The sequence below is a fragment of the Enoplosus armatus genome, chromosome 20, assembly GCF_043641665.1.
Source record: "Enoplosus armatus isolate fEnoArm2 chromosome 20, fEnoArm2.hap1, whole genome shotgun sequence".
NCBI lineage: Eukaryota > Metazoa > Chordata > Actinopteri > Centrarchiformes > Enoplosidae > Enoplosus > Enoplosus armatus.
Genome location: NC_092199.1, coordinates 2,498,852 through 2,517,205, shown reverse-complemented (window position 1 = coordinate 2,517,205; position 18,354 = coordinate 2,498,852). Strand labels below are relative to the sequence as shown.

Below are 18,354 nucleotides of genomic sequence, written 5' to 3'. Positions count from 1 at the left end.
TTGTTTTATTAAAGCTTTCCTGTCTTCAAGTAACTCAAGATAATGAAGCTACAGACTTATTCTTTCTGGCACTCTTTCTCTTTCTTCTTTCTTTTGAAGAGACTGAATATAGAGCTCAAACTAGAGATGTGTACTTTTATTTCATGGGTATTTCTTGTGTTCTGTAATCAGTGTTGGATGATTTGGGTGGCAGCGCTTTGATTTACAGGATTTTACGGATGAAAAAATGGAACCATGAACTATATGGTGACGGCAGCTTCTCAAATATGAGAGTTTTCTAGATAAAATAAGACATTTTAAGACATAACTTCAGTTTTAGGTCACGTACCAAACTACTGTTTTAATTGTTTATTAACCCGAGAGGCATTTCATTTACATATTCATTGATATAAAACACAGAAAACGCAGCAGATCCTCACATTTGAGAGGCTGGAAGAAGAGTAGTTGTACATGGATCAATGAATAAACGAATTGGTACGTGACAGCAGGATTATTACATTTCTGAACTGTAAACTGTGATTATGTCACCAACACAAACTGGTGCTTGTGGTCCTGCTGGTCTGGTTCGGAGCCCTTCAGGTGTTTGTCGTTGTTTGCAGTGGAGATCTCCGGCGGTCGTCATGTCTCTGTGGATGATCCTTCCTGTCAGCCTGCCTGTCTTCACCATCGCTGGAATATGGGTCGTGTAAGTCCTCCAGAGTTCACTAAATAAACGTCTGTTTCTTACAAAGCCTTGTAACTCAGGAGTCCAGTTGTCTGTACATTAGCCTGGTTAGACGGGCTACCTATTATCTCTGCAGTGACCTCGACTCGCTGTACAAAGGTCACGAATGTAAAACAGTCTCCTTTTTTGGAGGCAGAGAGTGACGACTTGCTGTTTATTGTGTCGGAGGAGAGTCATCCTTGAAATTCCTCCCGGCTCGTCGCATCTGTAGCTCTTTACATGACAACAGCAAACAGTAAGTGAGCGAGCAGAGCTGCTCCTGAGAGTCCGTCTGTACGAGTCAACAGGTGGAGGGACGATCCGTCGTCCGCGCTGAAGTGTCACAATTATTGCACAGAATTCGTCTTAACTCAGACTGCGTACAGGATTCAAAGGAGATGTCTTTAAAAACATCTTGCTGAGAGTGAGATGAGAAGATCAACGCCACTCTCTGAAGCCAGCAGGTGTTAGCTTAGCTTAGCATAAAGACTGGAAATGGGGGGAAACGGCTAGCCTGTCTGAAGGTAGTGAAATCCGCCCACCAGTTTGTTTAATCCTCACAAAAACTGAGGTGAAACAACAACAAGTTTTGGTTGCTATAAGCTAAGCTAACCACCTATAATTGATTTGTCATGTATTTCTCGGCCGCAGGAATAAAAGTCTGGATATTTTGGGCCTCTTTTTAAAAAAATCTGTCTCTTGTACGTCCCCCAAATTTATGAAAGTGCAGTACGAAACTCCCGCAGTGACCCTTGGAAATGAAAAGTAATCAGTTGTTGCAGCCTCAGCCTCAGGAGAATAATGATTTAATCATAGAAACAGATTGTGTCCCCCGGGGGCTCATTTCTCTTGTTGTTAATGAGAGACTATGAACAGTGGGACACCTTCATCACACACTGCAGGTTCAGGATGTTGAGACGTGTGCTGAGAACTCGCCTTAACGTCTTTCTTTAAGTTGTTTTCTGGACTGACTGACTGTTTCTTTATCTCTCCTCCTCTTCCTCTTATCTCCCTGGTGTGAGTGGATCCTCACACAGCCTCTTTTTATAGGAAGCCTTTCACACCTTCCCGAGAGTTTTTCACGACTGGTCACCAAAGTGCTCCCTGTCAGTCGAGTCAGTAATCCCCCTCGTTCAGCCAGACCTGTTGTAACATGTACTGCAGCTCTGGCCGGCCCGTGAAGGTTTCATAGGAGCGAATGAAGAGATGTGGTTATAAAAAGTCCATGTTTTAGATTTTAATTAAAGCCAAGCAAACTATTTAAATCAAACACAGAAACTAAAATGCTGTAATCGTCTCAGTTCATCGCTGTTTGTGCAAGTAAAGGCAAATCAATTCTTCTGATGCGAGTGACCCCTTGTTATCGGCGATCAATAGAGGCACTCCACGTCTGTTATCCGTCTTCTTGATGTGTTGACGTCTCAGATGTTGTTGACATATGGCAACGGTTTAAAGTTTGAGAGTCTGCGGCCATGCTAGCAGCTCCGTGCTTCAGCACAGAGGCTCTGTGAGCTAAGTGCTAACATCAGAATGCTAACATGCCGCAAGTATAATGTAAACCATGTTCTCCATCTTTAGCGTGTAGCATGTTAGCATGCAAACAGTTGCTTTTTAGCACAAAACAATAAGTAGAACTGATGGGAAGGTCGTTGGTTTTGCAGGTATTTGGTCGAAGTGTTGATGATCGTTCTAGATGTGAAGTCAAAGGATCGCCAACGTTTTTACAACCTGAGGGAAAGTCAGGAAATCAGTCATTAGGGTTTTTCCTCTGGGAACCATGAACGTCCATCCAATCCATCCAGTAGATGTTGAAATATTTCACTGGAGAAGAGAAAACTTTGACCTGTTGGTGGCAATAGAGGAACAGTATCATCACAGTCAGGAGGATTCATCCTCTGGGGGTCATGAAAGGATGGATGTCCATCCAGTAGTTGTTGAGATACTTCAGACTGACTGCGTGCTCGTGGAGGTGGTTATCGTGTCGTTGAGAGATCGAAGGGATTTAAACAGCAGCTCCTGTGGCATCAGAGCGCAGGTTAAAGTACAGCCAGCACCCTCTGCGTAGGTCACGTCACACACGTTTGTTTTATCAGTAAAATGAAATGTTTGTACTCATCATGGGATGTTGTCAGTGGGAGAAACTGAGCTTCAGTGCTGCTGTAGCTCATTTACGTCGTGTTAAACAGTAATAAAGAGTGGAGTACCGACTGCCGTGTTCTGGGACTGAAGCTCCAGATCATATCAAAGTCATGCTGATCAAAACCGTATTTATTTCATGTCTTCTTTGACTCTTCTCTCCTTTTAACTTTACAGATATGCGATGGCCCTGTACAACCAGCACGTCTGCCCTGTGCACAACTGGTACAGAACACACACACACACACACACACACACACACACTCAGATTTAAACACATGTTGCGTTGGTTTTGGGATAAATCAGCATCTTTGTGAGTTTCAGGCCGCTTGAACAACAGTAAAGCAGCTAAATATCATCTTCTTCGTTCATCACAGCTGATATCTAGTAAGAAGGAGGACGTTCACTCTGCTGAGGAAACTCCCAATCTTTCTGTTTCTGTTTCTGCTGTCAGACAAACTGTATGTTGTGATCACAACAGATGAGTTTTCCTGAGGCTCGTTTCCCTCGTCTACAAAGCTCAGTTTCAGTGCGGACGGAGGGCCGAAACAGAGAGGAAAAAGTTGCTGTTAATGTGCCATAAAAACTCCCAAAAACTGTGAATAATCACTCGCAGGTGCCCTCCAGTGTGGAAGGAAGAACACCACTTTCTCAGCTGGTGTGTTTATGTAGCATTGATTCAGGAAGAAGGTCATTCGTGGTGGGTTTATTTTGCACGAGGAATCTTTTCTGGACCGCGCTCCCCTCCTCCTCCGTGTTAATTCAAACAGAAAGAGGCTTGAGATGGAGAGATGGTGGAGGTGGGGAGTGGACATTAAGTAAATACATGTGGAAAGAAAGAGTGTATGTGGGTGTAGAGAGGGAGATTTTTTGGGGCGAGGAATGCAAACAGATTGGTTGAAATGGAAAGAGGAGGACTCGTGTCAGGGCAGCAGCTGGATTTATCTCTGATATCGAGTGACTTCTGCGGTATGTGAAACCTAAACATGGATTTAAATCAATGTTGTCTTAATAAAAGTACCTCCCCAGCTGGTACAGGAAACACATCAATACACCAAAGTACATTAATAACAGTTTTAGTTATTGTATTTATCAGTCAAAGTCAGAAACACCTGCACTGTCCGGGACACATGTGTAAAGAATACACGGCTCTCCTGTTAACATTTAAAATACGGACGTCTGATGCATTTCTTTTCCTACATTTCTAGAAATTAGAAAAAAATGAGGCCGTTAAATTGTAAAAAATGTTAGATCCACGTCCACGTTAATTTAAAAAACGCTGCATCTCTCAGGTTTTAGGTTTGTTGGTGGCAGTTCTGTAGAAGAAAGCCCGGATACGTCTTACAGTTTCACACTGAAAACATCTAACTGTGTTGTTGAAGAGACGTTTCACCTGCACATATTCTGGGTTAATTTTCTACTGCAGGCGTAGATGTTGAGTCGTGATGTACTTTTAACTATTAACAGACCTTTAACACATTTGCTCACTTTACATTCATTATGCACCATTGAAGTGTGACCTGACCTTTGACCTCCTGACGTCCTTTGAACCTCCAGTCTTCATGCGTGTCCGTGTGTGTGTGTGTGTGTTTACAGGCTTTATAATGAGTCCTGTGAGGAGCCGCTTCCACTGCAGAGGGGTCCTGTCCTGTGCTGCACCCTGGACAACATACCCCTCATCAGGTCAGGGATCTGCAGGTCCTTTACCCGTCACGTGGCGGCCCCAGTCGTCTGCTTCCTGTATGTGATCCTCAATAAACCAAACAATGGCACATTGTTGACGCTGAGTCGCCGCCATCGGTGCGGTTTATTGAGGCCACAGATGATGAAACTGACTGAGGATCTTCTTTCCGCTCTCACAATAATAAAAACACACATTGTACACATGGTGTGACCGCGGGGGATCGGATGATGTGAAATAGCAGCTTGCCTCTCTGCGGCCTGCGGCTTCATCTTTATATGGTTTTTTTTAAGCAATAAAATAGTCGCCTTTATTTCTGCTCTTTTATAAAATTCTCTGTTGTTGAAACACTGAACCCAAACAGGAATCTGTTGGCACACATTGTGTTTCACTTGGCTCGCAGCGCAGCCCGAGTGATTAGTGAGAAAACTTTTTTACTGGACGAGTGAGACTCGAGGACAAAATGTGGAATATAAGACTTTTAAGTAGCTGCAACAGAAGATTTGTCTGTTAAATGTTGTGCACTAATCTGAAGCTCCTTTCAGATGTAAATAAACATACATATGTTCACGTCACGACCCTCTTCTTTTATATTGTTACTGCATCTATACAAACTCTTTGCCTGCAGTTCAGCACGTGAGAGTCCTGTCAGGCAGCAGAATTTGCTCTATAATAATGTTAAATTATGAAATTAAATATATTTGTGGATGCAACGTTAGAAGAACCCGTCTCTTCTTCTGTTCCAACATTTGGAGTCACTGCCGTTCTCTCCTCTACCTGGCTTTGGATGAACTGCTCTGACAGCTGATGAGCAGCTGCAGTCGGAGTTGAGATGAGCCCAAACTCGCCCGACTGAGGCTCAGTCGGAGGGGGGGGGACCTCTTCACCTCGACAGGAAGAAGAGCTTTTGTTGTGTGTTGTGGATCCTTCGCCGCTCTTTGAAATGTAAACATCTTCATGGATGCAACTAAAAGATTCCCCCTGCTGACGACCTCCTCAGCATGTCGCTCCTCTTACAGTCCTCATGTTTTCGTTTTTCGCGGCGCTTTTGAACGATAAAGATCTCGGTGTCGTTCTTTCCGAGACCAGAAACACTTTCCCATTTATAGATCATTGTTTCTCTGCTGAACCGCTTTCCGGGGAAAGATGCCGGAATAGTTTTAATGCCACAGAGTAAGTCAGGACACATATAAGGCTGCGCTGCTTTCCATGACTATTTTTAAGGAATTGTTGCCTCAGAGTGCAGCACAGTAAAACACACAGGATCTAAAACCAAAAGGGGGGGGGGACGTGGCGGTCACGGATCTGATTTGAACTCTGCAAAGACTTGATTGAACTTGCACTTTCGCCCACTGAGCCTGGAGGCCGGCCCGCACTAACCACCCCTCCTCTCTGTGTTTTCGTTGCAGTAAATGTGGAACTCTCCCGCCTGAAAGCTGCTTCTTCAGCCTCATATGCAGCACTGGATCCTTCATGGGTGAGTGTCAGTAGTTCGACGTAACTGTTTCTACCCAACATCCAGCGAAACCTTCGGGCTTGTTTTCTCAGCTGTTGTGGCTCCAGCCAAGTCTCTGCTCCCCAGACTCCACTGCCAGGTCCCGCCTCGCCCCCCCCCTCTTTACTCTATGCCATGAATGGTGCATTTTTATGCCATCCGACCACAAAGGCAACGTCTCTGCTCTGCTGTGTGCCAGAACTACTTTAAAGCAACTATTTAAGCTGGTGTGCTCGGGGGTCACTGCCCAGTGTGCAGCGCGGTGCATTTACATTTCTTTTTCTCGGTGACACTTTTTCAGGATCCTGAGAATTTTAAATCCAGGAGTTTTTCCAGTTTTCTGCCAAAGGTCGGGTCGTGCTCGAACAGAACAGAACATATAACAGAAAGAAGCCCAGTGAATGAATATTGTCATTATTTATATTCTGATGAAGTATGTGCTAGTTTTCTAGTCAGCTGTTGCTCTAATAGCTTTTAAACTAAAGTTATGACTCTGTATATTCAGAGAGCACAAACTAACACCTCTGCTGCTGTGTGACCCTGTCTCCTATACACACTGAGCCATTGATGATTGTGATCATTACATAACAGCGTTACGGGGGTCGGTGTTTGTTTGTTTGATCAGCGCTGTTTGACTTTTTGATGTAGAGTTTCAGAGGAACTGGGTTTATAGTGTGAAGAGCTGCAGATCACGTAGTCTTATCTCAGCACGACACGCTGCTGTGTGTAAACTCCCATCAATACAACACCGCTGCACACCTTTTTATATATATATATATATATATATATATATATATATATATGTAAATGCTTTTAACCTTTTAGTAGTTCAGATACATGGAAGTAGATTTATAATCACGTGATCACTAATCATATATGAGCTCAAACAACAGCCAAAGCTTGATGTTGGAGTTTCCCATGAACACACTGTCAAACATCATAATAGTTGCAATATACAGTCAAAGCTTGACGTGAGCACATTTGTGCTTTCTTCAGACACTGAGTCTCAGTGGCCTCTCAGCGCAGCACACCTGGTTTTCAAAGTTTTTCAGAGAAAATGCTGGAATCTGGGGAAGTTTAACAAGCCCGTTAACCTGTCCCAGCGCTGGTTTGTTTCTGTGTCTGCTGTTTATCTCACAGATAACTCCCACTGAGCTCTTCATGACTTCACAAAACCACGACCCCGGCAAAGATTTAGTGTTAGAATAAGAGCGTCAAATAGAGAATAATCTCAGGAATATTTAATCTCATCTAATCTCAAAATGTATATATATTTCTGACAGTTTCAGTTCACACCTCATTACTTACTGCTGGAAGGTAATTTTGTGTTGTTGAGCAATCTGTCAAAATGTTTTTGGATGGCACACAGCAGCATAAACAAGAGCTGTGTGGTGTTGACAGGTTGTCTGGGAGACCTGCTGTTAACCCACAAAGGTCAAAGGTCAGGTCAGACAGTAAAGGATCGAGTTGCATTTGGTTAAAATGAAAGTAGAGCTGCAACTAATAATTATTTATCAGTGTTTTTCCATAAAAAGTCAGAAAAATGGTAAAACAAAATCTGTTTTCCAGAACGTGTCTTAAAAACAAAATATTCTGTGTACAATCACATGAAAACAAATATCTCGACAACTGTTTGATGGATGGTACAAACATTCACGTTCCCGTCAGGATGAACTGTAGTTACTTGGATCCCCTGACTCTTCATCTAGCGCCTGGCTATAAACAAACTACACTACGGTCACGTGACTTCAGCGTCACGTCCAATAAGCTCCCAGCCTGTAAGAGAAGACAGACAGATAAGAAAGATGTCGCAGAACAAAACGTTAAAAATCTCTTAAGCTTGTGTTAACCACAGACCTTATTTTAGGCTTCTAACCAGAAACCCGTTGACTTCTTGACGAGGGAACCGATGCTCAATGCTAACCCTCTATTAGCATTTAGCTCAAAGCAGTGCTGTGCCTAAATACAGCTGCACAGAGCTGTTGGCATGTTATTAATTGATAATCGAAATAGTTTTCAGCTCTGAATGGAAGCGCCCGTGCTGCCGTGTGCGAGCTCACACTCTGGAAGTTTCCCCCACGACATCAAAAGCCCCCCGCCCCCCCCCCCCTTTTTTTTTATTGTGCTCTCATAGACAATACTCGGTTTATGTTTGTGGGAGCGTTTGTTTAACTCGAAGGTGTGGTGAGAGTGCAGATGAGAAGATCAGACAGTCGATCCCTCGCTGTGCTGCAGCCAGTGAAACACACAGACGACCCAGAACCCCAAACAAGGAGTCTTATCGCTGCGTACACTCCATCATCAAAAACTGACCACTGCGTTCGCTGCTGGACTCACAATGTGAACACGAAAACAGTCGCTCTCTGTAGTTTGTAGCGTGATGAGCGCCAGATGTGAACGACATGAGCATCAGGCGGACGTGAGGGAGATCAGCGTGAAACTGCTGAGAAGCTTTGATGCAGCGGTTCGATAAACAGACGAGAGGAATCTGCGCGTACAGAGATTTATGTTTCAGATGCAACTCTGTGAACTCGCTCACGTTAAAAGGAGAGGAAAGGTCTCTCCAGGAAAACACTTTAAATTTTTATTTGAATGGTTTTCACATTAAGAAGATCACACTGAAGATACAGAATACACAGATTCACACACATATACAGAAATAAAACTAATCTGCAGGAGAGGTTAGAAGTTTAAAGACTGAAGTACGGTGGCCCTGAGAGCTCAATGCACTGCAACTAGAAAACACATGCAAACAGATAAAACACATAGCAGCAGCATAACAACCAAATAATATAATAAATGGTTTCTAATAAGTGTAGTAATAATGTATAAACATTTATATCAACCCAGCAAATGTTATAATTACACTTTGCAGTGAAATCGTGCTTTCCACAATAATGGTAGTTAACAACTTGTGTAAATTGCTCCATTATTAGCATTAAAATTTAGATTCATTGAGAGATGATACTTAAAGCTGCTCTAATTACATTTTACAAATTTATAATGATAATAATAATGATAATAATAATAATAGATCAAATGAGTCGCTTGTACTTGCGGTTCCTCGCAGCTCTACGGGGCATTTTATCGTTTCTCAGCTCATTGTTTTGGTTTTACAGCAGCTTTACTGTCAGTTCAGCAGGCGGCTGTTCACAGAGAAGAAGCTCTACAACGTAGCGGAGCGTTCAGCAGCTGAGGAGACGGATATTTCCCTCAAAACAAAGCCAGAAGAGAGTGAATACTGGACACAAACACGATCATGTTTCTACGTAACTTCTGGGGGTCTAAATAAGCAACTGTTTGCTAACAAATGTCAACTTTAAAAGGTGATAATGTGTCAGTCTTGTTTCTGCTGCCCCCAAGTGGCCAAAAAAATCAGTTTCTGCAGGTTTAAATATGAAAAATGTTATATTTATTTATTTATTCAACCTCCTTATCTCAGACAGATGTTACACATTTTCAGCCGTAACTCAAAATATAAATTAAGTTATTATTTATGGCGCTAAAAATGTCCCCAAAGCTCTTGCTGCTGCTTGTAATACTTCTTGTTGTGAGCGAATGGAAACAGTTGACGGTGGCGTCCTTGAACGTAACTGCAGTTTTAACTGCTCAGAGGTTTTCTCATCTGGATTACGGCGTTTGGAAAAAGGAGGATTTTGAAAAGCAGAAATGACATCTGACAATCAGTGTAAGTTCAAGTAAACAAAGATAATGAGTGCTGGACAGGACGTACGAAGTAACTCCTGGAAAACGCAGCTTGTAATGTGGGAACAGTTCCTGGAAGAGAACTCATGTTTGTCACCCAACTGTACTGACGAAACACGCCGTCATCTCTCTCTTGCTTCCATCTGTTGTTCCAGTGATGCTGATCGGCCTGCTGCGTTACGCTCATGTGATCGAGAAGCACCAGAACTGCATCCTCAACACGGCCGGTCTCTCCGCCGCGTGGATCTGTGCTGCTGGTCTCATCATGGTGGGAAACTTCCAGGTAATCAATCTATCTGATCACTTTCGTCTCGACCTTCACTCACAGCGCTCGTCTCTCTGTAATCGTTCGCTTCGTGTCGGTCAAGGGTGATGATAGTGAAAGTGATAGCAACACATTCTCTGTTGATAGATACTGAACATATAACAAAGTTTGAAGTACTGTGGCCAGTAAATCATTACAGTCAAGGCTGGATCCCCGACCTGTCCGGGGCCCAACACCTTCAGGGCCCACAAATATCTCAACAACTAAAGGACGGATTGCCGTGAACCTTTGTTGTGGTTTCTCCTCAACATAAATTCTAATAACTTCGGTGATCACTTAACTTTCCTCTAACGCCATTCTCAGGTCCGAATTTTAATTTGTCCCCTACTAAAACTAACGATGTCCTCCGCTGTATTTTCTGTGCAGTGCTAATTAGCAATTATTAGCATGCTAACACGTTAAACTAAGATGGTGAACATGGTAAATATTAAACCTGCAAAAACATCAGCTAGCATTGTCATTGTGAGCATATTAGCATGCCGATGTTAGCATTTAGCTCAAATGACCACTCTGCGTAAATACAGCTTCACAGAGACGTCAGCACACCTGCAGACTCTTTTTATTAATTCATTACACACACAAAGCACAGAGAGAGCAGGTTAATCTGCTCCTGGTGATTTACTGATAACAGAAAAGAGCTGTTTTCTTTTTACAGTTTGAGAGATCAGGAAGCAACAGAAGGCTTCAGGATTATAAAACTGAAATGTCCCAAAGAAAGAGAGGCACATTCAGATGTGGTGGTCGAGCTTTGAAGAACATTTAAAGTTGCAGATCACTGCTGCATTTTCTCCAATCTGAGTTACATAATTTCATTCACACAGAGAGAGAGAGAGAGAGATTTCTATCTCACTGTTTGTGATTTTCACCGCCTCCGGCTATTGTCAACCACAATTACTCAGTTTGAGATCGAGGCGGAGGCTCCCAGGTGAAGTCTGATGACAGTCAGCGGGGCATTTTGTAGCTGTGGCTGCGTAACACGCGGCCTTTCTTCTGCAAACACAACTCAAATGTGTTTTAAATACAATCCAGTTTCACTAGATATCTCATTTCTTACACAGAGACACTGTTGCTGCTTAGATAAGACTGGACGTGATTTATCAGAATCAGAATCAGAAATACTTTATTGATCTCCGGGGTGGGGGATTATACAGTATTCAAGAGTAGAAAGTAGCATAAATTTAGAAATGAGAGTATGTACAAAAATAAGATATATGCAGTTATGATAAAGGAATAAAGGAGAAAAGTAAGAAAAAAATAAGAAAACAAACAGGAGCGACTGGAACAGGCTGCATGCACGGTCGGCGCATGCGCACTAAAGAATGGGTCAGCGCCATGGCAACTGACAGCAGAGGGTCTCTGTGGCCTCTGTGTAACGCTGGAGATGAATCCTGCTGTCGTTTAACGAACACACGGATACAGAGAAGTGAAATCATCCTCACTGACGGTGAGAACAAAGAACCGTCACACACCTGCTGATGTTTACTGATATTTCATCAATACTTCATTAGAAAGAGACACAAACGCATTTAAAAGCTTTCTCACAGATTACTGGTTGCCGTTGCTTCAGAGGATTCTTCCTAATGATGAGTTTATGAGTTTAATGCTTCATTACTAGGCGTCTGAATATACTTTTATATACTTTATACTAAAAGTTTTTTGATGTTTGTTGTGTGAATTCTTTGAACTAACACATTAGCAGCAAAGAAACAGAGAGTTGCGGCACTGAGGAGGGTCTTCATGTGCCCAGATCTTTATCTAATGTGAGATGGATCCAGTATCCAGCCTGTTGACGCTAATATAGCTACTCAAAACAAGACGTAGTATCGGTAGAGTTGATTCTGTCGACCCGCTCGCCTCTAACAGAAGAAAGTCATCAGTATATTGTCTGTTGTGACCATCGATTAAGTACTTTAAAGGCGGGACTAAACTTCCACAACAATCTTTGCGGTAATCGGCTGTATTATGTCACTAAACACAACCTGTGGATGATGGATCGAGCCTGTTGGCAGCTGAGTCTGATCAGCACATGTATGTGTTGCCTCTGCTGGTTGAATAACGCTCGGCCTTCCTGATGCGCGGCTCCTCATGCGGCCTGTCGGACGCTTTGTAGACCTGCCAAGCAAATCTCTTTTGATGTTGTGTTTGTGCAGTCTGGAGATTGTCTGGCAGCCTCTCTGTGGTCGCATGATCTTAAAAAACAAGAGGTTTTTGGCTGCGTGTCTCCGCGCAGTCAAGAGAAGTTCAGTTTAACAAAGTGCACACGTTGAGAAGACAGTCTGTGTGAGATTTACAGCTGCAGGGCGGCATGTTTTCAGTAGATGCAGGGGGACATACTGTGCGTACGAGCACACACCTGCTCAGGTATATAAGGCTCGAGTTGTCCTCGCCTCAGGTGTTAAATCTGCGTTTTTCCAGGAATGCAGCATTTGACATGTATGTGTTCAGACGTGTGCTGTGGTGGAAAGAAACTGTATACTGAAGTACTGTATTGTTTTACTGAGTATTTCTGTTTATTTCACAGCTGTAGTTGTGATAATCTTTAAAAGGATTTGTCTCTGTCTGTCGATCTAACTGGGCATTTTAGTACTTTTACTTCGAGTATTGAAGTACATTTTACTGATAATACTTTTGTTCTTTAACTTAAAGGAGACCTGTGACATTTTATTGTAACGTTTCTGTTTACAGTTGGTGTTAAGGTGGATTTATACTTCTGCGTTAAGGAGGACAAGTCAAGTACAAATCCAACTTTACTCACCAAAACACAAGAAACGTGATGAATTAATTTCCTGCATTGTTTACGTCCACGTCTGCCAGTTTTCGTGCTGTCACTTGTTATTATATAAATATGAATTTTAGCAGCTTTAAGTAAAAGATCTGAATACTTCTTCCACCTCTCGTGTGTGTGTGTGTGTGATGTAACATCCATCACATCTGTTTTGAGATGTAAGTGGTAATTCTCAGACACGAGAGTGTTTTGTTAAAGGTCAGTGTTGTAGTTAGAGAGTGTGTGTGTGTGTGTGTGTGTGTGTGTGTGTGTGTGTAGCTGCTCTGTCTGGACACGTTGGGGCCCCTTTAACTACATTTCGGGGAACGCGGTCCTGAACAGTCCGTCATCCAGTTCACCCACCAGCGGTTACGGGTGGTCCTCCTCCTCTCCTCTCTGATTGGCTGCCGGCCCTCCTCCCTGTCCGAGAGGGTGATGTACTGTATAAACGTGCTGCGCGATGTTTACGTCCCGGAGACAGTGTTGATGTTGTTTCAGGAAGTCAGCAATTTACACAGCATTTCATTTTTTTATTAAACCACCTTTAATCTTGACTTATTCTAGATTGACATGCAAATATAAAATGCAGGAAGAGGTTGTTGATTTCCCTTTAACGTCCTCGTTGGATTTCATTGTTGTGAAGGACACAACTTGTAACTTGAACTGTAAAATTCTTCTTATTCTTCCTCGTCAACATGAAGGGAGAACCTCGAGTCTCTGCCCTGTAATTACACGGCTTAAACAGCTGTGACGACTCCCACAATGCACCTCTGTCATTCACTTAACTCCATGCTGAGGATGTGTCATCATCATTTGAAACTGGAAGATTAAATTACAGTAACAGGTTGTTTATCAGCAGCTGAGTTCGACTCGACACGACGTCGTCTCTCTCGGTGTCAGATGATAAAGGCGATGATGTCGTTGCCCCCCTCTCGTCTTGTGTTGTCCCGGTGCAGATCGTCCTGTCCTGTGACGCTCTGATATTGTAACTGTGATTAGTGCCAGTGGGTCAATGTGACCCCCGCGTGTGACTTCGCGTGTCATTTCTGTTTTTATCAGCTTTGTTGTGTCCAGATGTTCCCACAAGAAATGATGCTCGCGTGTTTTTAGATTTAGACTAACTTGATGAAAATGAGCCTGTGACACGATCAGCTTCAGCTCGTCTGACGTCTCACGTGAGACGGTTATCTTCGTGGCTCACTGATCTGTGAAAAGAGAACAAGACTAAGAATCTGCAGCCGTTCTAGCAGCTTTGTGTGCTTTGAGCTGGATGCTAACGTCAACATGCAATTAGCAGTTAACACAAAGTGCAGCAGAGGCATCATCGGGTTTGAAAACTTAGCTAGACGCCAGATTAAAGTGTTCTAACAGTTAACGCTGTGAGGAACATCAATCCATCAAATAGTTGGCGAGACATTTTACTCAAAACCACAAATGTGAACCTCATGGAGGCGCTGCAGGAACAAGGCGGTCTCCACAGTCGGCCACAACAACGGTTTTGTTCCAGTCCATCGAAGATATGTTTCACAGGGTGAGTGACAACTCGTCAGGGGGTCAACGATGAAGAGTCGGCCCCACTGTGAGTGAACCATGAATGTCTGAAAGAGTTTATTGTGATCCATCCAATAGTTGTTGAGACATTTCAGTCTGGACTGAAGTGGTTAGTAAAAACAGAAGAAAGATGGAAAAGAAAAAAAGGTAACAAGGAAAGAAGAGTACGTCTAGTATATAATATTTATCCCTTGATGAGGTGATTCTGTCCCTGACGGTACGAAGTTTAGGTGACAACAGAATAGTGAGACTTACATGTTTTGGGAAACTGTATGTTAAGTGTTTTGTGTTTATTTCTCAGGTGGATTTTGCCAAAGTCCTCCACTACGTCGGAGCCGGGGTGGCCTTCCCCTCCAGCATGCTGTTCGTGTGCCTCCAGTCGGCTCTGACCTACAGGCTGGCCAAGACCCAGGAGGAGTACCGAGTGGGCCACCTGCGTGTCGGGATGGCCCTGCTGGCCCTGATCGCCCTGGTGCTCAGTATCCTTCCGTCATGAAGCAAATTCTACCAACATCGTCTTGTTTTGTGAGTTTTGAGCTGTAAGATCAATGAAAATGTCACTATGAGAAGAAGACATATTTACAGACGCAGAGTAATTCCCTCTCGACACCTTTAGGGAGGTTTGTGCAGCTGGAACATCTGGTTTTATAAATGGCTGGAAGTATTTCAGTGAGTTACGTCTGCTTGATCTCGGCTGGGAGTTTGTCGGCTGTCCTCACTCTGACTGCGAAGCTCTGTCGTCCTTTTCTACATGTTCAGATGTTTTGGGTGTAAACTGTGTTATGTGGCCCCCTGCTGGATAAAGAACAGCATTACATCCTTTATGGATGAATCCAGATGTTCACCATCTACACACCCTAACCCTAACATTTTTATATACATTATATCAGTAGCTTGTGAGTATAATTTATTTATTGATTGAACTTGTAACTAAAGCTGTCAGACAACTGTAATGAAGTGAACGTCTGGTGGAGTAAAAGCAGAAAGTAGCATGAAAACAAAGGATTTAAGTACAAATCGGAGGTACTTATACTTGACTTGTGTTCAGTACTTTAACTTTACTTTCCCGCACTGACAGTAAGTCTCAGGACATGACTGAAGGTTTGTGTCTCTGGGTGTTTTCTGGCTCCGTCTCTCTCCTGCCGTGCAGCCGTTGTCCTCCTTAACCTCCGATCACCAGGTGGAGTTTTCTTCTGCCAGGAGAGCTTCGCCCTGCAGCACGCCTCCGCCATCTTTGAGTGGATCTACTGCATGCTCATCATGCTCTTCTACGGGACTTTCGCCTTCGAGTTCGCGGGCATGTCGGGTGACACCCTGATGGTCCTGTCCAGAGGAGGGGGGTCGCAGAGCTTCTCCGCCTCTGAACACAAGACGGAGGTGGGCGGCGGCTCCAACCACCACCAGCCGGAGAGCTTATCGATGCTGTAACCAAACTGCAGCGTGCTTCCGGCCTCTCTGCAGGTCAAAGGGCGACCTTGAAGACACCAGCTCGGAGTCTAGAGCCCGGAAGCTGCATGCTGCACATCCTCACGCTCACTATTGCACACGGCGACGGTGCCAAAGCTGTTCGGCTCAGCAGCGACCAAAGACTCGCAGACGTTACTGACTTTTATCCTGCTTTGCAAACGTGCAGGCTGCGCTGCAGAACATTGCACAACGTTGTTAAGTGCCTCTCTGAAACACAAAGGCCAGCAAAGAGATCCACATGTAGGCTACACACCCACACACGAACACAGTCCTCGCTGTTTGTTTTTATTCGCTTTCTGTAACAATCACTCTCTGAGTTCTCGGCCCGAGTTGCCTTTTATCGGACTGAACGTCCTCAAAGGGCCTCAGATGTCTCGCCGAGCGGAGAGCAGCTTGTTTTCATGTTTAGACGTTCGGACACCGAGCTCTGCATTGTTTTTTACTCAGGAAGTTTTGTTACATCACCAGCTTTCGCTCTTTACCTCACGAGTAAGGAGACGTTATCCAAAGACGTTTGACAATAGATGGAAAGTTACTGTGTGCCAAGAATAATACGTTTCATTTAATGTGGTTTAAATGTTTATTATTACCAATTGATGTCTGTCCTTTTGTTGGACAGTTGTTTTTTTATCTTGTAATTCAAGTTATGATATCCGCAGAAACATCTGTATGGCTCACGTAGCTGCCTCATACTGCTCAGATAAGCTCTGTTGTATATTTTGTTGTATCTCACTTCAGCTCTTTTTCCAAAGACGTCGTGTCATTGCTCTCAGTAACAATGAGTCTTACAGTTTTAATGGGACCAAACTGCTCACTAAGGAGAGACGTTGTCATGCTGCATTTGATCACATGCAGAAATACTTTTCCAAGAAAACAAAGTTCAATAATGTTTGCAGAGAACAAAACAATTAAAGCAAATAGGAAAAAAAACAAAACATGATTTCCTCATTTTGCGGTTTTCATTTATTTATGAAGCCTTGGAAAAAAAAAAAATTCCTTTTGTCAAAATGTTTTATTTATGTTCAAAAATCATATTTACATCATTTTCCAGGATTAATGGCACATTATGTTCAGAGAATGAGACGTGGTTCACTTTTAGAAGATAAATATCCTCAAATTTCGACTTTATTTTCACATCTCTTCGTTGCTTCGCAGGAGTCCGCAGGTTTAAATGACGATTCACGATGTTTTAGTGTCGAATAATATACAACTTAAGAAGCGGCTGTTTCATCTCAAACATCGACCTGAGAAGAAAATGTTCAGAATATGGTCGGCCTATTGTGAATGTAATGATTTTAAAGATCTTTAAAGGCTGCAGATGATCCAGCGTGGCACTAAAACTCTGCCAGATATCTATTATACAAAAATAAATGTTGGGAAGCGTTCAGGAGTTCTGTGAAACGTCTCTGCCGTGTTTCCAGACCACTAAATAATCTGAAACTTACGGAAACGCGGACCTCGGGAGAAACTATAATGTAAATATGTTTAGAACACAGGTTTGTGTGTTGATCTCCTTCTGAAAAATACAAGAGCTCTGAACACTTTGAGGACTTAAAGTCTGTAATAATTCAAGACCTTGAAAGGCTTTAAATGATCCAGTATAACACTTAAACCTGCCTCAACAGCAGCCAGCTATCTACCACAAAGAACTACTGCTAAAAAAAGAAACTCTAGATGTTAGGAAGCATGCAGGTTTTTAATTCCCACTAACATTTGAAACTTCTTTGGAAACTTCTTCTAATCTGTTTCTTTCCTCAGAGATGATCTTTGTTTTGTCTTTTTCTGTGGATCAAGTGTCTGCAGGTCATTTGGTTTAATACCAAACAATATAAAACAATATTTTAATCTCAAACATGGACCTTAGACACGGTTATATAGAAAACATAATGGTACATTTAGAAGAATACATGTTTGTGCATTAAGACTTCTAAAACTATAATGATTAAAACATCTAGTGTAAATGTTTCGATGCATGCAGCAAAACATTCACTCTGACTTAACTTAAGAGTCGCTAACGTATGAAACTTCTTTGGGATATCTGCTGTATATCGTCCCCTTCTGTGGTCACACCTCATCTTTGTTTTGCAGTTCTTTAAAGGCTTCAGATGATCCAGTTTAACACTAAAACCCGCAGATACTCTGCCAGATATCTATTATACAAAAACAAATGTTAGGAAGCACTTAGGAGTCATTTGAAACGGCTGTATATCTCCCCCTTCTCCTTTGTTTTTGCAGGTCTTGATGAAATCCGTGTTTTAATACCAAATAATATAAAACTTAAACAGAATCAGGGAAAAACAAACGTTCAGTATTGATCGTATAGAAATACTGACAACAATAACAGAAATGTAGATTCTGAACTGTGTCTCCAAACAGGCTGCTCTCCCTCAAAATTTGGTCATTCACTTATTTCTGGACAGAAAAGCCGAATAGCTGCAAACTCTCTGAACCAGTTTCAGCGTGAAACAAACCGCACGTGACGGGACAAAAATACCAAACAGCTCGCTCATATTTCAGGTTTCTGTTG

The 18,354-nt window shown here is 42.8% G+C and overlaps 1 protein-coding gene across 1 annotated transcript; it reads left to right on the top strand.

The window, feature by feature from the left end:
- Positions 1-620: 620 nt before the first annotated feature.
- LOC139302925 (transmembrane protein 150A-like) lies at positions 621-15,788 on the top strand. Its single transcript, XM_070926579.1, has 7 exons — positions 621-685; positions 3,017-3,064; positions 4,436-4,522; positions 5,930-5,997; positions 9,876-10,003; positions 14,662-14,839; positions 15,541-15,788. The coding sequence occupies exons 1-7, from the start codon at positions 621-623 to the stop codon at positions 15,786-15,788; spliced, it is 822 nt and encodes a 273-aa protein (XP_070782680.1).
- Positions 15,789-18,354: the final 2,566 nt, after the last annotated feature.

Excerpts from the sequence above, each read along its gene's own strand:
- LOC139302925 (XM_070926579.1), top strand. The coding sequence starts at position 621 with ATGTCTCTGTGGATGATCCTTCCTGTCAGCCTGCCTGTCTTCACCATC. Across the intron at positions 5,998-9,875 it reads CAGCACTGGATCCTTCATGG|TGATGCTGATCGGCCTGCTG; the intron begins GTGAGTGTCAGT and ends CTGTTGTTCCAG. Across the intron at positions 14,840-15,540 it reads CCTGATCGCCCTGGTGCTCA|GTGGAGTTTTCTTCTGCCAG; the intron begins GTATCCTTCCGT and ends TCCGATCACCAG.